Source organism: Podarcis vaucheri (genome assembly GCF_965113315.1).
Source record: "Podarcis vaucheri genome assembly, chromosome: 1".
Classification (NCBI taxonomy): Eukaryota; Metazoa; Chordata; class Lepidosauria; order Squamata; family Lacertidae; genus Podarcis; species Podarcis vaucheri.
Genome location: NC_138759.1, coordinates 115,901,795 through 115,925,320, shown reverse-complemented (window position 1 = coordinate 115,925,320; position 23,526 = coordinate 115,901,795). Strand labels below are relative to the sequence as shown.

The window sequence follows — 23,526 nt, the reverse complement described above, 5'->3', positions numbered from 1 at the left end:
AAGACTTGACACACAGCAGTAAGTGGCAGAGCCCAAGAACAAGCAGCAAATCCATGGCAGGGGATTCTTAAAGTGTAAACTGCATCTGGTATTGCAGTGCTATGGTTTCCACAGTAGTGATGTATGGAGGTGAAAGCTGGACCATAAAGAAGGCTGATCACCAAAGAATTGATGCTTTTGAATTATGGTGCTGGAGGAGACTCTTGAGAGTCCCATGGACTGCAAGAAGATCAAACCTCTCCATTCTGAAGGAAATCGGCCCTGAGTGCTCACTGGAAGGACAGATCGTGAAGCTGAGGCTCCAATACTTTGGCCACCTGATGAGAAGAGAAGACTCCCTGGAAAAGACCCTGATGTTGGCAAAGATGGAGGGCACAAGGAGAAGGGGACGACAGAGGACGAGATGGTTGGACAGTGTTCTTGAAGCTACCAGCATGAGTTTGACCAAACTGCGGGAGGCAGTGGAAGACAGGAGTGCCTGGCATGCTCTGGTCCATGGGGTCACGAAGAGTTGGGCACGACTAAACGACTAAACAACAACAAATTGCAGTGCCTCTGAGCATATGCGGAATGCTTTGCTCTCAGTATTAAGGGAATGTGTGTCCCTTTTCCTCTGTCAGTGCCCACTTTAAAATTAAGAAGCAGAGTGACTCTGAGAAGGTCAGAGTGCCTTTACATTGTCACTTCTTCCACAGTCATAATAAAAGAGCATTTTCCTTTGTCCAAGGCTCAGAAGGATGGAAGCAGGTGTGGTTTCACCCAAAACAGGACTCTTGCCAATAATTACTCTCCTGGCTGAATCTGATCCACTCCAACACACTGATGCCAGGGAATGGGATGGACAGAGGTGGTTATAGGGTATTACGACCAGTTCGGCTGCACTGGCTGCTGGCATTGCAGGGGGCACTGCAACAGTGATACAAACAGAGCATGAGAGGTGAGGGAGCCCCAAATTTTAGCAACGCACAGGGCGCTGCTGAAATTTGAGAGCCCCAATCTGCCACTGGGTGGGTGCAGTGGCGTAGCGTGGGGGGTGCAGGGGGGGCCGGCTGCACCGGGCGCAACATCTGGGGGTTAGGGTTAGGGGCGCAAATCCATGGGTTAGGGGCGCAAATCCACGGGTTAGGGGGCACAAATTACTTGCCTTGCCCCGGGTGCTGACAACCCACGTTACGCCACTGGGTGGGTGTAACGTTGGTGGTGGGAGCTAGTAGCAGGGCCCCACTTTCCCTTAATCTGCACTCTTAGTGTGAGCAGGTCTTTTAAAGGATTTGGAATTTGTGAAGGCTCCCTACAGCTGAGGGGAAAAACCAATCTGCATGAGAACATCTCTTGGTCTTGATCTCTGCTTCACTCTCTTTACAGCCCAGCATAGATATTAGGAGTGCCTAACCCTACTGATTTATTATTATTATTTTTTAAAAAATGGTCCTGGGTGTGTCTGCATAGGAATAGGCCTCAGGTTTGTTTGTTCTGCACATTTGTCAGCAGTTCATGAAGCTGATAACCACCCTTTCCCAGAGCAATGGATAAATGAGTCCATTTCCCCTTCTGTTCCATTAGGGATTTTTATCTGCAACAGAGTTAGCCTATGTTTAAAACTGGTATTGAATCAGAAAAGTTACAGATATCTGTCTGTTGTTTTATGGAAGCAACTTAGTTTGATCTAATCAAATTGAGGCTCTAACAAGCATCCCAGTTTCACAAAACCACACCAAGGCAATCCGTTAGTAACCAGCGGTATCCATTAATCAGCTAAAATCATAATAATTGAACAAATGTCATTCCTTTACAGATAGCAGTGTAGTTTGTTATCGAAAAATCAGAATTACTCACACAGGATTAATGAAACTAATATGCATTGCTTATAATGGTTTCATTTTATTATATTAATTACACATGGGTAATTTTGATTTTTTGATAGCTAATTAAATAGGAGAATTATCTTTGACTGTGTCAGAGGAATTCATACTGTAATGATTATTTTAAGCTGTACCCCACCGGCAGTAGCTAATCCTGCATCTCCTCCCCCCTGCCCTGGGTTGGGACATCACTTGCATCCACACATTCCTTAAGTAACAAATCATATACTGTATAAACTTTGGGGAAGCAGATTTGTTGTACTGTACAAGAATGCTATTTGGTGATTTCTATTCATCTCAGTCATTCTTTATGATGTGTTATGAAGAGCTCGCAAAGAGAGCTTGCAAACACGGGCAAGGATTCCTGGAAGAGACTGAAGAGAGTAAGATTGTGTCTTTTGGAGGCTGAGGGTGTGTGTGGCTGATGGCTCTATGGGAACACAGGATCTGAGAGGTAGGAGTTCCAGCTGAGAGGAAGCCAGGCTGAGGGAGGATTTAGCAACCAGCAGCAGTCAAACTTAGCTCAGTGCAGATCCTGGGAGCTCGCAAACAGACCTCGCAAATGGGCGTTTAGTGGGGGAGTTTAAAGGGGAGGCCCAGAGTTCTGTCTCTTGGTGTGCATAGGACCAGAGACATGGAGGGCGAGGGAGCTGCTGCAGTGATCTGTAAAACCTGTGTCATGTTTGTCATTCTGCCAGAGAACAAGCAACAGGACACTTGTAGCAAGAGCAAGCTGGTTGTCTTGCTGGAAGAGACTGGAATTTAGGAGTTTAGGGGTATAAACTGTTCAAAAGGAATAGGCCAAACAGGAAGGGAGGAGGAGTAGCATTGTATTTAAAGGATGTGTTCACTTGTGATGAAATCCATGACCTGGAGAATGAAAAGCGGATTGAGAATACAGTCATACCTCGGGTTGAAGTAGCTTTGGGTTGAACATTTTCAGGTTACGCTCAGTGGCGACCCGGAAGTAATGGAATGCGTTACTTCCGGGTTTTGCCACTTGCACAGACGCTCAAAATGACGTCACTCGCATGTGTGGAAGCGGCGAATCGTGACCCGCGCACGCGCAGATGCAGGCTGCATTCGCTTCATGATGCAAACAGGGCTATGGGAAAGAATCCTGTTCACATCCAGAGGTACCGCTGTATATGGGTAAAAATTATAGGAGAGAGACGCAACAGGGACCTTACTGTCTGCTATAGACTGCCAAGTCAGACTGAAGACTTGGATGATGCCTTACTAGAGCAGATTACCAAACATTAACAAAAGAGAGAACTAGTAATCATGGGGGACTTCAACATCCCCGATATCTGTTGGGACTCAGACTCTGCCAAGAGTGTAAGGTCTGACAAATTCCTCTATTGTGCCGCTGACAATTTCATTTCCCAGAAGATGGAAGAACCAATAAGGGGGTCATCTATCTTGGACCTGGTCCTCACCAATAGGGAGGAACTGATTAATGAAGTGGAAGTACTCGGAAACTCGGGAGGAAGTGATCATGTTCTCCTGGGTCCGTTGTTGTTTAACGTCTTTATAAATGACTTGGATGAAGGAATTGAGGGGACGCTCATCAAATTTGCAGATGACACCAAACTGGTAGGGGCAGCTAATGCCGCAGAAGACAGAATCAGAATTCAAAATGACCTTCACAGATTGGAGAACTGGGCGCAAGCTAACAAAATGAATTTCAATAGGAACAAATGTAAGGTTCTGTACTTGGGCAGGAAGAACCAGATGCACAAATGCAGGATGGGGGGACACTTGGCTTGCTAGCAGTACATGGGACCACACTTGGAGTACTGTGTCCAATTCTGGGCACCACAATTTAAGAAGGATGTAGACAAGCTGGAACATGTGCAACCAAGATGATCAGGGGATTGGAAACTAAGCCTTATGAGGAGCTGGGTATGTTTAGCCAGGAAAAGAGGAGACTGAGAGGAGGTGTGATAGTCATCTTCCAATATCTTAAGGGCTGTCACATGGAGGAGGGAGCATGCTTGTTTTCTCCTGTTCTGGACGTAGGACTCAAACCAATGGCTTCAAGTTGCAAGAAAGGAGATTCTGACGAAACATTTGGAAAAACTTTCTGACAGTAAAAGCTGTTTGGCAGTGGAACAGACTCCCACGAGAGGTGGTGGACTCTCCTTCCTTGGAGGTTTTAAAGCAGAGGTTGCTCATGGATGATTTAGCTGAGTTTCCTGCATTGCAGGGGGTTGGACTAGATGACCTTTGGGCCCCTTTCAACTCTCTAGATCAAGGGAAGTAATAGTGCCACTGTATTCTGCTCTGGTCAGACCTCACCTGGAGTACTGTGTCCAGTTCTGGGCACCACAATTCAAGAAGGACACTGACAAACTGGAACGTGTCCAAAGGAGGGCAACCAAAATGGTCAAAGGTCTGGAAACGATGCCTTATGAGGAACGGCTAAGGGAGCTGGGCATGTTTAGCCTGGAGAAGAGGAGGTTAAGGGGTGATATGATAGCCATGTTCAAATATATAAAAGGATGTCATATAGAGGAGGGAGAAAGGTTGTTTTCTGCTGCTCCAGAGAAGCGGACATGGAGCAATGGATCCAAACTACAAGAAAGAAGATTCCACCTAAACATTAGGAAGAACATCCTGACGGTAAGAGCTGTTCGACAGTGGAATTTGCTGCCAAGGAGTGTGGTGGAGTCTCCTTCTTTGGAAGTCTTTAAGCAGAGGCTTGACAACCATATGTCAGGAGTGCTCTGATGGTGTTTCCTGCTTGGCAGGGGGTTGGACTCAATGGCCCTTGTGGTCTCTTCCAACTCTATGATTCTATGATTCTATGGAGTCTTATTGCGCCAAGGGCATGAGAGATCTGCATAGTAGTGAGATAGCCTAGGCAGTGCTTGCCCTGTGCACCCATGCTTGGTAGTTGGTCACTTTGAACCCAGTGGAACTTCTGAGTAAATGCTCATAGGATTAGGCTGCCCTCCCCCAGGCCCTGCTACAGGAGACCTCATTGGTAGACTGGCTAGATACCTGTGGAGGATAGCATAGCTTGCCATGCAGGGATGAGAAAGGACTAAGCACCCTGAAATGTCTCTTGCGTAGTTGTTACATGGACAGCGAGACTTGTTCTTTTGCATCTGGTCACTGTAACCACTCTTGCCTTTAAATTTTGAAAGAGGGCTTCTCGCTGTTTGTTTCTGTGTTTTGAGCTGGGCTTCTGTCCTACCTACCCAAATCGTGACCTTTCGGGCCAACGTAATCATCTATGTGTTGGCCTTCCAGGGGTTTGATAAACCTGTTTTTCCTGCTTTTTGGACTGACTGCAAAAAGAAAAGAAAAGAAAAAAGGCAGTTGTTGAGCACTTGGCAAGTCACAACGCACCCTGGGTGGTCTGCAAGTTGTGTGGGCTTCTTTGAACAGCTGTGTGGCAGGTAGAAGTTCAACATGTTTAGATTCCTCAGCACAAAAGGAGCCAAGGGGAGGGGAAAGCATTGCCTGACACATTTTTGCCTGTCGTGGAGCAAGGGCCTGCAAATGGTGGGGTGGAACTTGCAATTCTATATTTAACATCTTGCCATTTTTCAACATTTATTTTAAGTCTTCTGAATGACTCTGGGTTGTGGTGGGGGCGGGATTCCCTAGTCTAAATCTTTTTCCTCTTGAGAAATGTTGATCATGACTGGACGAGTTTTAACTTTTAAAGTAACTTCTATCTGTTTTAGGACTTTGCGCTAAAGATCCTCAGATGGATGTAGGAACCCAGAGATAACTGATTTGAGCATTTTAGGACTGGGACTCCAGTGTTGTGGTAAATGTAAATGCATTTTAAATGTAAATGCATTTTAGTATTGCAACAGCCCATCTGTGGTGTGTCACTACTGCTAATGTCCAGTTTAAAAAAAATAGTACGGTGTGCTCTTGTGCAGAGTTAGCTACGTGTCAACCTCCTGGTGTCAATTGGCTTGTATAATGTAACGCTATATAGGACTGAGCTGTTAGTTTAGCTAAATCAAGGCAATCGTGTGTTTACAAGGTTGAGGGGGTCCAACCCGCTGAAATTTAGCATTCTTAAATCTCATTTATTCCCTTGGAATTTGAAGCACGGTTAAGGTGGCTGTCATGTGTCCTCTTGCTTAGGTGTAAGTCCCAGGGGGCATGCACAGCATTCAAAATTTACCAGGTGCATTTTGCACCTGGCTATTGGTTAAACCACAGAGCTTAGGACTTGCCGATCAGAAGGTCGGCGGTTCGAATCCCTGCAATGGGGTGAGCTCCCGTTGCTCGGTCCCTGCTCCTGCCAACCTAGCAGTTTGAAAGCACGTCAAAAGTCCAAGTAGATAAATAGGTATCTTCCGGTGGGAAGGTAAATGGCGTTTCCGTGCGCTGCTCTGGTTCGCCAGAAGCGGCTTAGTCATGCTGGCCACATGACCCAGAAGCTGTATGCTGGCTCCCTCGGCCAGTAAAGCAAGATAAGCGCCGCAACCCCAGAGTCAGTCACAACTGGACCTAATGGTCAGGGGTCCCTTTACCCTTTACCTTTATCGGCCACTTACAACCTAGGTGAAGATGCCTGGGCTCCAGAATGGTGCCTGACGTCTCCACCATCTGGAGGTGCATATCTGGGGATCCTTGGATCTTGATTGCCTTAACACTCTAGCAACACATCTACTGGCGGAGGAACGGGTGTGCAGAGGGAGCAGACTGCCCCCGGCACCACTATTCCGGTAGGGTGCCATCGCGGCAGCCCCCCGGACATGAGCTGTGCACCCCCCATGTTCCAGGCACCATGCTCCCACAGGCAGCATGTCACTCCCCCAGAACGCACACCATGCCCTCACGGGTGGCATACCATGCCCCTGGGATACGTGCCACGCCCCTGTGGGCGGCACGCCACGCCCCCAGGATGTGCACCACGCCCCCGGGGCACCAGCCACGCCCCCGCCTGCTCTCTTCTCGCAGTAGCGGAGCGTGCAGCTTCGCCACTGAACACATCCTGTAGAATTCTATCCATTATATTTTATCTGCACAATCAGAATGAATTTCAGGAACCAAAAACTCACATGCTAAAATACAACTTTTGAGCCGTCTGGTCCAAAAATAGCAGCTAGGAATTCTGTTTTGGCGACTGTAACCATGGTTTAAGGAGCCATTTGGTGCCTAGCTTCTATATCTGAGTTTCTAACGTTGACATGCTTCCAAGTAAACAAACGTAGCATTGCATTAAATCATCCAGTTGATTTCTGAAATTTGCACCTTGCCTTTCCCACCAAATGCTGCCCATCCTAGTTACATCCTTGGCGTTTGAAGCTACAACTGTGCCAAAAGATGGACAGTCTTAATGGGTTTGCTCTGCTTGTCTTTGGCCGCTGAGGTAAAGAGAAGGTGGGGGTGTTCGCTTATTTAAAGAAAGCTTATCCCAACAAACAAATCTGTGAATTGTTCTACGGTTTGCATGGGTGTCTTTGTTTTCCAAAGCACAAGTTTTCTGTTTTGCATCAGCTGTGGTGCTCTTGTTCAAGCAGGTATCGGTGAAGTCAGGGCCTTTTTTCAGCCGGAACTTGCCAGAACCCGGTTTCAGCACCTCTCAGGTGGATGCCATTGCCATTATAAGAGAACACGGGGGGTGTTCATGGGGAGTTCTGGCACCTCTTTTTCTAGAAAAATAATGCTGTGTGAAGTGAATGGGAGCTGGTGACTCCATAATGCAGGTGTGAGCAACCTGTGGCCATTCAGATAATTCAGTCAGCATGGCCAATAGTCAGCAGTGATGAGAGGGCACCAGATTCTTCACTCCTTCCACCAGGAGGTTAGTTTGGGAATTACACTGCTGTTTTTCTGTGGGAAATTTTAGAAAATTAGGCCTCTTTAAAATAAATAAATAAATACATTTACAATGTACTTCCTTGTATTGATATATGGGCTGGGCACCCCCCTTTTTTGTTCTTGTTTCCTAAATATGTACCGCTGTTGTAGACAGCCAACAGTTTGAAAAGTCATCTTTCCAGAAAATTGGGAAAAGGCTGGTGGTTTTACAAGGAACTTCTTTTCTGGGATGTTGTGCAAAAACGTCGCCCCTGAAATGTAAGCGGGCAGTATTTAGCCAGCAGGGAAAGACTAATTCTTTCAAAAATAAACAGCACACACACTCAAGTTCAGACAATAAGAATCAGCTTAAGCTTAGGGTAAAGGATTTCCTTGTTTGTGTGTGAGGCACCCTCAGATCCTGGGGGTTGGCTTTCCACCAGTCACTTTTGGTTGCCCACAAAAGCAGGGCAATACGTACTTTGGGGTAAACATCACTCTGTAAGACGAATATTCATTGCCACGAGGTGGGGGAGAAGAAAGCACCTTTTGGTTTGATTGATAGGGAGTTTGCAAAATGCCTGAGAAAAGAAAACAGATTTGACGTCTTAACTGGAGTGTGGTAGATGAGTTACCTTTCTGGAAATGTGCTGTGTTGATGCATTGCTTGGGTGACCCTCCTGAGTTTGATGCTTTTTTTTATTTAAAAAGGCACACCCCATTCTAGAGCTTTCTGAAATAGAAGTGCTTGAAGAGGCTGGTGGTCATGGTGGGCTTTCCTTTTTGGAGCTGTTCAACAGCTAGAAATGTTCATGTCTCCCTGCAGTGGAGATGTGGTAATGATGAAAGAAGGACTTGGTTACCTTTGCCTGCCTTGTAGCTGTTCAGCTGTTCACCATGCAAGCACCGTATTTTTTGCTCTATAAGATGCACTTTTCCCCTCCTAAAAAAGTAAGGGGAAATGTGTGTGCGTCTTATGGAGCGAATGCAGGCTGCGCAGCTATCGCTGAAGCCAGAACAACAAGAGGGATCACTGCACAGTGCTCCCTCTCACTGTTCTAGCTTCTGGCTTAGCTGCATGCAGCCTCTTCAGGGCAGCAGGGAGCCTTCATCCCACTGCCCTGAAGAGGCTGCGCAGCTATCCCCGAAGCCAGAAGTGCAAGAGGGATCAGTGCGCAGCGATCCCTCTTGCTCTTCTGGCTTCGGGGATAGCTACGCAAAGCCTCTTGAGCGCAGCGGGAGTGCTCCTGCCTCTTTGCTCAAGAGGCTTTGCATTGCTTTCTTGTTTCTTGTTTTCCTCCTCTAAAAACTAGGTGTGTCTTACGGTTGGGTGCGTCTTATAGAGTGAAAAATACGGTAGTTGCACTCTTCCCCTGTGGCAGCTATAGAGTGCAAATGAAGATTGCAAATGGAATGTAGATGGGTGTCCTCTCTCTCTCTCTCCCACACCACCTCCACAAGGTTCATATTCACTCTTTATCTTCTCCCCCAGATAGTTCATATGCCACAAGTAAGTTGCTTTGTTATGCATTCCCTTGAGGGCTAGGGTATTTGCAAGGCTGTTTGGAAGATGGAGCTTCAAGGAAAGCAAAGAGGTGCTAAAACAGCTAGAATAAGTTGATAAGCTGGCTAGACAGGGATTTTCTTTTCACACAACCTTGGTTGGTTTGCTTTTTTGTGTGTGAGCTATTTAGAACAGAGCAATATTTTGTATAGCTATTCTCATGAGCCAAAGACTTCAAGGTTTTTGGTTTCTAATTTGTTTCCATGAAACCTAAATGGTGCATTGTGGCTGTCCCCATTTTATGGATGGGAAACTGTGACATTTAGGCATTGTGTATTGTCAAAGCTCCACAGATATGGTAGCCGGAGAGACCTCTAGCACTCTGAAAAGCTAGTGAGAAACGTCTCTGCTCATGGTTTTGCTCTTACTGCCTGTGTCTGCTAGTTAGTGTATATTAGGGATGGGAAAACTTTAGGCTTATGGGATCTAATTTTTTTTCTTTTTTCTTTTTACTGGAACCAGACCTCAGTGCAGAATAGTGACTGTGGACAAACACTGAGAATTAAAGGCAGGGTACCTCTAGCCTAGGATAAAGATCCATTCTGGGTCCCTCCTCACTCCCCAATACTTCCTTTGTTTCAGCAGCCTAATTCAGGATAGGGAGGGGTCTGCCTTTTTGCTGCTGCTATTGTTAGACAGTTGGGAGTCAGAAATCCATGACAACCTACTGCAAATCCTTTAGAAATCTACCAGGAGACTCTGGTCTGCCTTCTGCCTCTCCTCCAGTATAACACCTGTTGTGCCAGCACAACAACATGAAACAAGATCTCTGCATGGCAGATAAATATGGTATAGGAGATGTTGAGGATTGTAGTGTCGAAGACCCTTATTTTAGTTTTCATTTTTAGCTGTGTTTCCATTTTGCAATCGCCTCCCCACCGCTGCCACCCCAAAGCACTTGCTTAACCCAACTGCAAAGGAAGTCTTTTTCTCTGTTCTTTCTTTCCTGTGCCTGCCTGACAAATTCTTTTGAATGCATACAAGATATCTGCGGCCTCCGTCCAGAATCCAAGCTTCCTGTTTAGCATTATCGTACACTTCCAAACAGACTCGGCCAGCTCAGGAGGTCTTGCTGCCGCAAAATAGTTTCTTTCCAGCTGTCCCAGTTTGCTCTTCAGTTGCACCCTAAAGGGCTTCATACGTTGTGCAGATCTGTTGCCCTATGTTCAAACACAAGCATCTCCCTTCCCCTCCCAGGCTATCGCTGTAGTGGGCTAAATTGTCGTGACGTCTTGTATGTAGAAAATGCAAGTGGCGGGGCTGCCTTGACGAAGCTGTTTCACTGGTAGCTGTTAATCGGCTATAGAGGTGAAGGGTTAGCTCTTGTAGCGCCAGCCTTGCTGTTCATTTACTGCTTTGTGCTAGCAGCTGATGTGTGTATCGTTGGCAACAGCCTCGAAAGGATCTGGGAGCACAGCGAGATGCTCAGAAGTGGCCTGAAGCAGAGGAGAAGAATTTTAAAAGGGCCATTAAAAGCCCGTGGTGTAAACAATAAGCACAGTTGTTTAAACCCAAGCTTTTGAAAGGCCATCACTTGAAAATGTTTAGCAGAGGAAAGTCTTCCTCCTTCCTCTGAACCTTCACCCTTTGATATACAAGCATTCCAAGATTTATCAGAGGTGGTGGTGGGGTTTTGCAGAGAAAGAAGCTGGCTAGTACTCCAGCTGTGAAAGCCCCAAATGGTCAGAGGTTGGTGCTAATAACCCGACCCTGAAATTGTACCTGCCCCTTTAAAAGTTCCAAAGGCAAAAGGATGAGGGTGCAGCTGTTGCATTTTCTCACCTGCCCTACCGTTTGTGGGTCAAAAGTAAAAAATTGTGTGCTACAGCAGGGCAGTTGGAGCAGCAGAGTGTGAGATCCTGGGTGCCCACAGCTGGCTGTGTTGCTTTTGAGTTTTTAAAGAAGTCCTGGCATAACCTTTTGGCAGGCAGCTGGAAGCTCTACAAACAGCATGTAACGATACTGTGAAATACTGTAAGTATTTCCTTGGCCGCCCATCCCACAAAGATCAGTGGGACTTTAAACTCGCGCTAAAGTGGTTTCAGATTGCAGCCTAAATTGGGCTGAGAGAAGATAAAAAGAAGAGAGTGTCTGAAACAATCATAGATCGTACTCTGCTTTTAGCCAAGCAGAAATGTATGTATGTTTGTGGGAGAGGAGGGGGCTATTATGCCCATACTTTTAGCATTGGCTATATGGATGAGAAATGTTTAAAGTGCAGAATGAATTTCAATTAAGTATAGTGCTGTAGGTCTGTCTCCTTTACTCATGCATTAATGCTAAAGATGATAATAAAGTAAGTTTTTTTCCTTTTTCTTTTGACAGACTAATTAATCACGTTAATGTTCATGTACACTTACGGCAGCACGGACAATCTTCTGCTCAGTCATTTGGGAATAAAGTCCCACAGAGCTTACTTCCTGCATCGGAGCAGTCTGTTAAGCTGGCAGCTGTATCAATTTGATTAAACAGCCTTTTCACAAACTGGTGCCTGGTTAGGGGCTGGTTTCCTCAAAGCTTGCTTTGCAAGTTTGTGTGTGTGTGTGTGTGTGAGCGCACATTTTCGGGAAGAGGAGGGGACGGATGTGAAAGAAGTGTGGCTTTAAGGAAGGACATGAAGAAGCAACTTTTAAAAGACAGCCATGCATGTTTAATCTCTTCTGTGGTTTCAGAACGCCATTGGGAGCCTCCCTGGATGAGCAGAGCAACACAGTTCTAAAGGGTAAGGATCCGAGGCCTTTTAAGTGCATTTCTGTTTTCCTGCTTGTTTGTTAGACAAAAAAAAATCCTAATTCAAATGCAGGTTTGAGCAGACGGTGTTAGAAGTTGTTGAGCGGGCTTCTGCAAGCCTGAAAGCAGAGAAGACAAATGGATCTGCAATTTTTTTAAACTGAAGGAACTCTTAAGCAATATTTCTCTTGTGATAAAGATAAGCTGTGCTGTTTGTGTGAGAGAGAGGGAAAGAGAGAGAGAGAGAGAGAAAGGCAGAGAATGAATATTAAGTATTACACTGAGAAGTAGGTCAACCCCTTCAGCACAATCTCTGTTGGCTTGCTCCGACCGAACTTGCCACACCTGAAAAGTTACCACTTGCGCAAACCAGAATGCAAAAGTTCAAAGTACAACAAGACGCTGCAGGTAGCGACAGGGAAGCTCCGAAGCCCTTTCAGTAGTTGCAGCTCCTTTCTTTCAATGCGCAAGGGAGACAGGGAATGTTTGATCCAGGACGTTTCCTTGGCTTGAGACTCCTTGGTAAGAGACCTGCAGGCTTGCTTAAGATGCATTCTGTGTTATATGCGGTGCAGCGGTAACCAAAGGTGCGTGGTACTCATGGTTCTGAAATGGCCATTTTCTTTAGCTTGGGCATGGAGCTCTATGGACGTTACTTCAATGCATCTTTTGTGTCTGTTGTAAGACCTGCTCTCTGCATTGAAAATAACAATATCTCTTACCTTGAAGCAGACTGAGACACTGCAGAGCACTGGTCTGGTCCCCAGATTTGAGCTTGGAGAGCTCAAATTTGGCTTTCAAGAACAAGGATTTTATATGCATAGCTGTCATTTGGTGCTTTGGTTTTAAGTGGGCAATCCAGATAACTGGAAGGGGAAACCACAACGCTAGATGTTGATCACTTCAAATTGGCATCTTTTCAGGCATGCTGGTAAGAAATGGAGGAAGCTTTGAAGATGATTTATCCCTGGGAGCCGAAGGTAGGTGTGGTGTTAAAATGCATGCTTGTTCCCTGCTCCCCAAATCAAAACCAAGCAGCTTGTTAAAAGCAAAACTGTGTGTAGTGCAAGATTTGCTGAACTACAGCACTCACATGCGAGCATTGAGATTGCTTCGAGTCGAAGTCCAAGGACATCTCAAGTCGATAGATTCTTCATCCCTGACCTAGTCAAATTACATGGGCTACATTGGTTGACAAATAGAGAGAAAGAGGATGATTGGAAAAACATGAAAAGTCCTGTTAAAGATCTGTTGGTATAGCTACAGACTGTTCTCTGAACTCAAAAATCAGATACGTATGTTCATCTCATTATTGACATTGGTTAAGTCTAGGGTTTGGGGTTGGTTGCTTGTGGGTTTTTTTGCAGATTTTGTGTGTGCACCTGTGCAAATGATTACACAAAATTATGTTTGATTGGATGCTGTCACAGGAAGGTGATGGGAAGAAGAATAGCTGTACCATAGGCAGGGATGGCAGCTGCTTCCCACAGCTGACATTTTGTACCCAAGATCCAGTGGCTCTGCAGGTGTCATGTATTAAGCGGACTAATGGAAGCTTTTGCTATTGTGGAGGTTGAGAGTTATGCAGAGCAGATCTGAACCATGCAGGAACTGACAATTGAATTTAAGGCAACCTGTCATCTTCAATATACTGTGCCCAGGAATCTCCTAGGTTTATGGGCTCTCTTGTACCCATGCTCAGTTGTATTTTTCACATAAAGGGCTGCTGCTGCTATCTCAATAGCAGCCATTATGAAATAAATGTCCTTGCTCTGCCAGTTCACTTTCTTTGTTATACATTGGTATTGGAGCATAGTCTTAAATAGGTCTTGGAAAAGGCTCGTGCGCAACCGCCATGCTCCTGATTCTAACCTGATTTGTATAGTCTACTGCAGATGTTGCACAAGATGTGTTCATAGCATATATGCTGAAAAAAACTACAGCAGAATTTGTCATTGCCTATCAAGTGGCTATTGTTCTTTGGGTGACTGCATATAGTCTGGTGCCAACAATTTATTTTTCCTGTCTTTCTCCTTTAGCTAATCAACTGCATCAAACCGGCGACCAAATGGAAATCTGGTGAATATTCACACTTCTGGTTTGGGAGTCATGTCTGGCGTGGGGATAAGCTACCAGGCAATTTATGTAAAACATTTAAAAAATCTAATGGATTGTTACTGAAGGAGGTCCTTTATCAGAATTTAAAGCAAAATAAACTGAAATCCAGTGATCTTAATTCAAAAACCCTAGCAGAGGCACAGGGCTCTTGCTGCCAAATATAAAAACACAGAGTTTCTTTAAGGTCTGGTTTGAAGATGAGGTTTGTGCCATGATTACATTACTTACTGGAGGCGTTCCGTTCATCATGTGAAGCAGTCAGTTGAATTCAGTAGCTGGAAGGAGACATAAGTGCAGCATAGAATACTTCTATATTGAATATAAAGAAGGTTTTGATCACATAAAATACAGATGAGCATTTTCCCCCTTCTTAACTTACACATCCAGACTGTTTCAGGAGTTGGTGAGGTTTTCCACAAGTCATTTTATGCTTATTGTCTTACCAGCTTACCCATAATATACTGAAGACAGCGAATTAGTCATTCTTTTTTTTGGTTTTTTTTTTGTTTCAGTGGGTGATATTGTAGGGCAATCACCCCCTTCCTTTTTTTCCTTTTGTTCTGTATTTCAAAATACAATTGTTGTTTTCGAAAAGAGGTTGAATTCAGCAATGTCCCTGAACAGTGCAAAAGCTTTAGGGGTGGTTTTGTCTTCTTCCAACAATGGAGACAGCAGAAGCTCAGAGATGAGAGAGAGGATTGTTGTTGTTGTTTTGTTTTGGAGGAGTTCTGATCCTTGAGGTACGAATGTTGCAGCTGTCTGCTCTAAGTGAAGGGCGTGCATTCTTAAGAAAAGAGAAATGGTACAATATTGGATTTTTGGAGTGTTCTTGAAAGAGGAAGGAAGCTATGCTGTTCTTTCAATGCCTGATTCATTTGTGTTGTCAGTAACGGCATGTTGGCAAAGGACAAGAGACTGCAGTTTCATCAGAAGGGGAGAAGTATGAATTCCACTGGCTCGGGGAAAAGCAGTGCAACCGTTTCAAGGTAAGCAGTATTGATAACCCGGGGACTGGGGGTAGGTACAGACCTGACATTAGCTTGGGCCCACTGTCTATAAAATGCTGGCTATAGTCAACCCAGCCTCTTGCACTTCTCAGTGCTGGAACCTGGGTGGCTTCCTATTTTTAATTCCCCATAATGCATCTGGGCTCCCGAGATAACGTCTCCGCAGAGCTGGGCTCTGGCACTGTCAATCTTTTAATAGCTCAATGGAATTTCTTCTTTCCCCCCTATTCTGCCAACAAAAATCACCAAGCTGTGTTATCTGTTGATGGCCTAAGTGCCTGCTTTCTGCTTTTTTGAGGTATATTCACAAACTAGCACCTCCCTGGAGTTTTATAAGCTGTGGGACATGCTAAAGGTGATAAGGGAAGCCATATTTGTTGTTCATGTATCTGCTCTTTTCAAATAGACCTGATTTTTACATCAACAGTTGATGAAAGTTGAACCTCTCATTGACTCCCCATTTTACATCTTACTCTTGCTTTCCCCCCCCTCTCAGTCAGAGGCGGGGTGAGGGCAAAGTACGTGGGGACAGGAAGCTGGATTAGGCCCCTTCACTTGCACACCCATTTACAGGATGAAATAGCTCCCAATTTGTACCTGAATCAGATGCTACATATGAGTCTGGCTATACCTCTGTGTTTCCATAGGATTTTTTCTAAGAACCAAAGAGAAAGATGTGCATTGTTTTGAACAGCATAACGCACTCTAGAACTACTACATAACCAGTTACAAGATCTATTGTAGTGGAGACTAGATAATGCTATGTACTTTGGCTACTTCTGCTGTCCAAAGCATAAACCAGTTAAGTTGAATTGTTTGGAGTTGAAACTGTAGTCACATAACCCTCACCCCGGGCATTGGTTCCCTTGATCTGATATTCTTTTGAGTAGATGTGCCCAAGATTGCATTGTAAACTTGCTTTTGAGGTGGTAGATAGCACTTGTTTCAGAAGCATGTTTAAAACTCTCAAGACTCTGAAATGGTATACAGTGGTACCTCGGATTGAGTACTTAATTCGTTCCAGAGCTCTGTTCTTAACCTGAAACTGTTCTTAACCTGATGGGGCCTCCTGCTGCCGCCGCGCCGCCGGAGCATGATTTCTGTTCTCAACCTGAAGCATAGTTCTTAACCTGAAGCACTATTTCTGGGTTAGCGGAGTCTGTAACCTGAAGCGTATGTAACCCAAGGTACCACTGTACTGGGGACTGAAGCATTAAATTTGCATACCAAGCCTAGACACATTTCCTTGAAAGTAAGTTTTGCTTTGATCTTGAAGTTCCTCTCAAGTCAGCAAGCCGGAGATGGCTATCAAATGCCACCTCCAGTTCAATGAAGACTTCAGAAAACACGGGCGGGCAATGCAGATGAGCATGCTAGCTCTGTCCCTTCCCCCAGGCACTCTTCCCACCCAACTTCCAACCCAATCCAAGCCTCCTGCATTTGTGAAGGCTCCCTGTGCACTTTAGAACCCAGGAAAATCGGGGCTCCAAAATGTGTGGGCGGCCTCCACAAGTACAGAAGGGCGATGCCAACTTCTTCTTTTTTGCGCTCACTATTGAAACACCTGAAGAGGGTTGTGGTCTCAGACAGGTCCAGTTCCTCATTCCTCAACACATGTTCTTGGAAGTAAACCTTGCAGACTCACAGAAAACAATTTCATCTCCTTGAAATGCTTAGAACCGTAGCCTACATCTGTTTTAGTCAGAGGACTTCAGTTTAACCAGGGTGTAGTTCTTGCTTGTATAGTGGTACCTCGGTTTAAGAACAGTCCAGTTTAAGATTTGGTTTACAAACTCCACAAAACTGGAAATAGTGTCTTGGTTTGAGAACTTTACTTCGGTCTAAGAACGGAATCCAAACAGTGGAAGGGCACCGGTGGCAGGAGGCCTCATTAGGGAAAGCACACCTCAGTTTAAGAACAGTTTTGGTTTAAGAACAGACTTCGGGAACGGATTAAGTTCGTAAACCGAGGTACCACTGTACTTGTCCGAAAGGAAGGAATCACGTCCAAGAAAAAAAAAAAAGGGTGGAAAGCAATTATGGGGTGTTTTTGTTTTCATCTAGTGTATCTGAACTCCTGGAACTGTACGAGGAAGATCCTGAAGAGGTCCTCTACAATCTTGGATTTGGCCGTGATGAACCAGATATTGCTTCTAAGATTCCATCGAGATTTTTCAATTCATCATCCTTTGCCAGGGGGATAGATATCAAAGTGTTTCTGAATGCCCAGTTGCAGCGCATGGAAGTGGAAAATCCAAATTTTGCATTGACCAGTATGTATGCTAAATTAAGAGCACGGTTTCAAAATTGCTGGTGTCATGTTGACGGCCTCAGGAGCGAGTGTTTGGGGCCCCACCTACAGTACACATTTAAAGCAGGATCACACCACTTTAAATCAGAGGGGCTGTAGTTTGTTCAGGCTACAGAGTGTTGATAGGAGCCTTCCCCAAAAAAACTTATAGTGGTTTAGCAGTCGTTCTTTGTGAGGGAAATGGGAGGTCTAACAACTCTCAGAGCCCTTAATGAACTACAATTCTCATGATGATGATGATTTTTTTTGGGGGGGGGAGCTGCAGCTATTTAAAGTGGTGTGGTACTACATTAAATGTATAGCGCAGGTGGACCCTAAATGGACTTCCCTAACAAAATGCTGAATGCTCTAGAGCTTGGAAACCCAATAACATCTGGAAGGCCATCACTGGGTCCCCACCCCTATTCCAGAGTGACACATAGTGCCTTCTTGAAGGCAATTGACCACAGATGACAGAGCAGACGATCTACACTGGCTTCCAGTATGTTTCTGAGCACAATTCAAAGTGTTGGTGTTGACCTTTAAAGCCCTAAACAGCCTCAGCCCTGTATACCTGAAGGAGCATCTCCACCCCCATGGTCCAACCTGGGCACTGAGGTCCAGCGCTGAGGGTTTTCTGGCGGTTCCCTCACTGTGAGACGTGACGCTACAGGGAACCAGGCAGAGGGCCTTCTTGGTAGTGACAACACCCCCCCCCCCCCGTGGAACTTGCTCCTATCAGATGTCAAGGAAATAAACAACTATCTGACTTTTAGAAGACATCTGAAGGCAGCCCCGTTCAGGGAAGTTTTTAATGGTTGACTTTTTATTGTGTTTTTAATATTTTCTTGGGAACTGCCCAGAGTGGCTGGGGCTACCCAGCAATATGGGCGCACATAAATAATAAAATTATTATTACTGTTATTATTATTATTGTGGTGGTGGTGGTGCATGGTGGGATTCAGAGGAAAGGATATGAAACCACTTTGAGAGGGGTGAATGTGAGTTAAGGGGGCAGGAACCTGGGTGGGCAAAGGTGGTGAAAGGGGCCGATGCTGACCTCTCTCTCCTCCTAAAACATTTCACCAGAACTTTGCTAGATGCAACCAAAATGTATAGTTTGTGTAACTTGAAAGGCACAAGTGATTTAAAGACTAGCCTATTGGCAGTAACATTTTGTATGTGTGTGTCCTTTTTCATGTAATAGTCAAAATGACATTTTAATAATGAAATGCAATAGTTTGGAGTACGAAGTAACAAACAGCTGTTCTTAAAAATAAAATAAAATGATTGGCTTTTTAAAAAATTGAATTTCGGAAAAGCCCAAGGCTGTGGGTACTTTTTGACAGAGACATTTGAGGTTTAGCAATCTGGTGGGCCTTTGCCTGCTATGTGTTTGTTTTTACCTTTGCAAGTTCCAAGCAGCTTCATTATTGACTCTTACAATGCCTCCCATTGTTCTCTTTGTCATCTCTTTGTTTTTTTGTCCTTTTGCCAGGCCGCTTTCGTCAAATTGAAGTGCTCACCACGGTGGCCAATGCATTCTCTTCCTTATACTCCCAAGTCTCTGGCACTCCGCTGCAGAAAATTGGGAGCATGAATTCGACCGCTTCCAGCAAAGAGGCACCCAGCCCTCCTCCTCTGACGCGGAGCAACACGGCCAGTCGTTTCATCAAGACCTTGTCTAAACTCAATCTGTACGGGAGCCCACAGGCAGGCGAAGGGGCCGGCAGCCCTGCCGCCTCACCAGTCGAGACGGGGAAAGCCGAAAGTGGGGCTGAAGAAGCGGAGGCGAAAAATGAGCCCAAAACGCCAAAACACTTCAAAGCTTCACTGCTGGCTACGGTAAAAGAGGAGACGCCAAGCAACCAGTCCACTGCGGCTGAGGGTCTCAAGGCTTCGGGAATTTCTTCTGGCATGAATGCAAAGCAAGGAGATGGTACTGTGCCTCCTGAAACTAAGGATTCAGTTGATTATTCAGATGAAAAAGCTGCGGCTACAACATCCAGTAGTATCGAGAGCGATGCACTAGCACCAGCCAGTTCTGGGCTCGAAGTTAACGCCGAACAGCAAATAACTCCTGCTCCCGTGTTGGATAAGCAGCCCTGTGCTTCAATCGCCAACCCATCCATTGCCAATCTCATGTTGCAGCAGAAGGACTCGTTTGAGATGGAAGAGGTAAGTGGAAAGGCATTTGTTTGGGGTATGTGCAAAGTCCTTCTTGGCCCCCTATGCTAGGGCTGGGCGAAATATCAATATATCATCCAAAACCGGATTGAAGTCCATATCGTGATATTGGTTTTGTAATTTTTGACCTGGCAATGTGTCATGAATTGTGGTGTGTGTGTGTGTGCTGTGCAAAAATCACAGGGTGGGAAAAACCGTAAAACCAGCCAGTGTTGATTCCTGCAGCCCATGTTAACTCTGCCGACTCGGCTCTCCCCTGCCTCCTGCAGGGGGGCAGCGAATCACAAGAGCAGGTGCCGGCAAAAATCATGATGCGGGAAAAACCGTGAAGCCGGCCAATGCCTCCACATAGCTCCATCCTTATTTGAGACATCGTGATATATCAGCATACAGTGGTACCTCAGGTTACAGACTCCGCTAACCCAGAAATAGTGCTTCAGGTTAAGAACTTTGCTTCAGGATGAGAACAGAAATCTGGTTCCGGCAGCGCGGCGGCAGCAGGAGGCCCCATTAGATAAAGTGGTGCTTCAGATTAAGAACAGTTTCAGGTTAAGTACGGACCTCCGGAACGAATTAAGTACTTAACCCGAGATACCACTGTACTGCAATGTTTAGCTGGTGATACTTCACAATCTTGAAAACTGGATATTGCCCAGCCTTATCCAGTTTTGTATGCTCCTTCGATCTAGAGGTAGCATATAGCCATCGTGACTACTAGGAAGCACCAGCGAGCTTAAGTACAGCTGATGTGCTGAAATGATGACAAATTCTTGCTAAATAAACATCTGCATTCTGGTTAGAGGCGTTTTAAGTCCACAGGAGTGGGAAATCCAGCTTTTCCCAACAGGAATGAGGCAATTCCCTTTTAAAAAAATTATTTGTGTTTCTAAAAATGCATATGAAACAATGAGTGTGTGCTGGGAGTGCCCAGCGGCCTTCTGGTCTGCATTGCTTTGGCATGTTTTCATCAGGCATCGCATGGCAAGCTTACATTCCTGCAGGTTTTTCCGTGCTATCCTGGGGCTCCTTTAGGAAGTCTGTTGCTGTCAAGATAGCCAGTGTGGGAGTGAGTCAGGGCAAAGTTTCCTCGGGAGCCCTGGCCTCTGCCCTCTCAGCCAATCACGATTCTCTCAAGTCTATGTCCCATATTGATATTAGCTAAGGAGGTGCAGAGGGGTGGATTGGGCGGCGGTTGCAAGTTTGCAGGGTACAAATGCTGGTGGGGCTTTGATCCTGGGGTCCAGGCAAGGGCGGGTGATGACAAATGATCTGGTCCTTCCCCCTCCAAAAACGCCACCAGGAAAAAATAGAAAGGTGGGAACACAAGAAGCTTAAGTGTACCCAACCGGGAGCAAGTAGACCAAGGCAACGCCTCCGAAAAGCCAGACCGTAGCAGAAAGGCTTGTGAGATGAGCTTTTTCAATATGTATTTGATTCTGTAGGAAACTGCATTAAGCTGTTTTGTTTGTGTGCATGTGCATGTGTGGTGTTGTGGTGGTTTTTTTAAAAAAAAATGTCATTGAAGTAAACCTGTCACTAACACAGTGTAAATTCTGATACTAGTGCTAGGCAATGATATGTAGCATATTATATCCCTGGGAATTTTCAGTGCAGCTACAGTCGGAGAGGGTTGCAAATCTTGGATGTTCAGCTTCTTCAAGTGACTTTCCTTAGAAGATTCAGGAATGAGTTTGTTTTTGCGAAGAGGTTTCTAACCTTTGTTTGGTTTGCAAAGAGGGGCTTTAAAAAGAGGCACTGCTTTGTGTGGCTGCTGAAACTGCAAGGCTCTGGGAATGGGGAAGGACTTCTAATATTGAGGGTGAACTAAATTCACTCACCTGGGTCTTACCTGTCTGCAGAGAGCTTTCTGCTCTCTACTTGCTCTAGTTGCAACTTGCCTTTCCCGACTATTCTAGCATTTTGCCATTAGCCCCGGTGGCACTGATTTAAATCCACCACGGCTGCTTCTGATGCACACTGAGATTTATATAGAATTCTGTTGTTGTTTTTAATTAGACTCGGGGCCATACTGTGAACTTGGCTCTGATCACAGTGAAGTTGAAAAAGTGGCTGGATCTGGTTATTGGCTTGCAATGCAATGCATATTTCAAAAAGTGAAAATCCGGACACAAAAGTTTGTTAAGCCTTTTGGGGCAAAGTTGTTGAGGTTTTGTTTTTGTTTGCAAAATCTCCAAAAAAATTGAAAGTTTTCTGCTATTTTTAAGGAGATTTGCTGAAAAATCGACACTTCTGGCATGGGTTGCCATACGCCCGGGTTTTTACCGCTTTTCAAAAATTCCACCCGGACGCTATTTTCGATGGACATATCCCAGATATGTCTGGGAAATCCCAGACTTACGGCAGCCCTGTGCAACAGTGTACCTTGGCAAAGAAGTGGTGGTCAATTATGAAGACGAGTAGAATTTTGAGGCTCGTTTGTGCAGCAGCTTTCTCTTTCTGCATTCCTTGTCCGTCTGTCTAGATATTCTAGTCCAGCCTGGTATTTTCCAGATGATTTGAACTATAGCTCCGGTCATCCCTGGCCATGCTTGCCGAAGATGACTGGAGCTATGATTCAAGGCATTTGGGGGGAGGCTGCCAGGTTGGGGGAGTCTGTTCTCATCCAGGCTGCCATATAACCACAAGAGAGTTCCTGTTACGCTGTGAGATTACATGATTAAAGGCTGTTGCCATTCCCAGAAGAGGTTTGTGTCTTGTTCCAAGGAAGCCTCTGTTAGGGGCAGCCAGTTCTGCTGCCTCTGTGTGCAGTTCCTCAGGATAACTGCTTGAAAGAGGCTGCCTGGTGCAGCTCTGCATGAAACTCCAATAAAGTGAGATGAACGCTACAACCCCAGAGTTGGTCATGACTGAACCTAATGGTCAGGCGTTCCTTTACCTAATAAAACATGTGAGAGGCACAGAAGTGGGGAACCAAGCATGCCAGCTCTGCTCCCTCCTTCTCATCTTCATCCCTCGTCTTCTTTTCACTGACTCATAGAGTTGGCAGTGACTCTGAGGATCATCTAGTCTGGGGTTTCCTCAACTTGTGTCTCCAGCTGTTTTTGGGTTACAGTTACAGTCATCCCTAGCTGGAGAACCACAGGTGTCCCATCCCAGGCTAAGCCTTTGTAAGGTTCTAAGCACCTACATCAAAGTTCCCTCTGGCATAGAATCTTGTTTAGGATGAGGATTAGACAAGGGCAGTCAACAGAAGTGGCCATACTAGGATTTCTAGAAGGAAGCTGAACTTGTGTGTGTGTCTGTGTGTGCCTGTGAAATCCATGTGTATTGTGAATCAAGGGATCAATTAGCCTCATTATAGAAAGGAACAGGGAAGAGAAAAATTAGGGTTTTAGCTAAACTGTGGTCATCTTGGTGGCATTCATTTCCTATTCATCGTGTGTGTGTTTCTTGTGGTACTGTAGTTTTAGACCCTAAACTGTCTTGGAGACCACTGATGGAAAGGGAAAGGTATACATAGAATCATACAGTTGGTTGGGACCCTGAGAATCATCTAGTGCAACTCCCTGCAATGCAGGAATATGCAGCTCTTATTGATAATAATAATAAATAAACAAATAAACAAATAACCACTACCGAGAAGTGCACCATGCTGTAACCAACTGAGCTATCCCTGTGGATCATCTTTATTTCATTTCTTTTCAAATATCTGCATGTATCTCTGCTGGAAAATTTGAGCTCTCCTACTCATAACAGCATCATCTCTGAAATCACAGCCTCTATGTTGTCCAACTTTAACATCATACTGAACTGTTACAGTAAAGCCACCCTTTGAGGACTTTGCCATTTCAAGCATTTTCCCACGTGGTTTGGGCCCGAATAAGTGCTTTCAGGCTGAATCTATTTGGGAACATGCTTCTTCTTTTCACCTTCAAGATAGACATGGCAAATAGAGGCCAAATCCCTGTGTCAGGGCTGGTGCCAGCATGTGGGAATGCTCAGGCAGCTTCCAGTCAGGATTCAGGGCCC

The 23,526-nt window shown here is 45.3% G+C and overlaps 1 protein-coding gene across 5 annotated transcripts in view; it reads left to right on the top strand.

Annotated features, from left to right (window-relative positions):
- Nucleotides 1-23,526, top strand: part of ITPRID2 (ITPR interacting domain containing 2) — a 67,621-nt gene that overhangs the window by 14,025 nt on the left and 30,070 nt on the right. For 4 of the 5 annotated variants that reach the window (XM_082200753.1, XM_082200752.1, XM_082200754.1 and 1 more), the window contains 6 exons: nucleotides 11,877-11,926; nucleotides 12,858-12,914; nucleotides 13,974-14,013; nucleotides 14,940-15,038; nucleotides 17,124-17,332; nucleotides 18,848-19,527. In XM_082200753.1, coding sequence (XP_082056879.1) covers nucleotides 11,877-11,926; nucleotides 12,858-12,914; nucleotides 13,974-14,013; nucleotides 14,940-15,038; nucleotides 17,124-17,332; nucleotides 18,848-19,527 — 1,135 coding nt within the window. Of the gene's footprint in view, nucleotides 1-11,876; nucleotides 11,927-12,355; nucleotides 12,457-12,857; nucleotides 12,915-13,973; nucleotides 14,014-14,939; nucleotides 15,039-17,123; nucleotides 17,333-18,847; nucleotides 19,528-23,526 lie in introns of those variants that run through there. The other variant, XM_082200755.1, reaches the window with a different exon arrangement.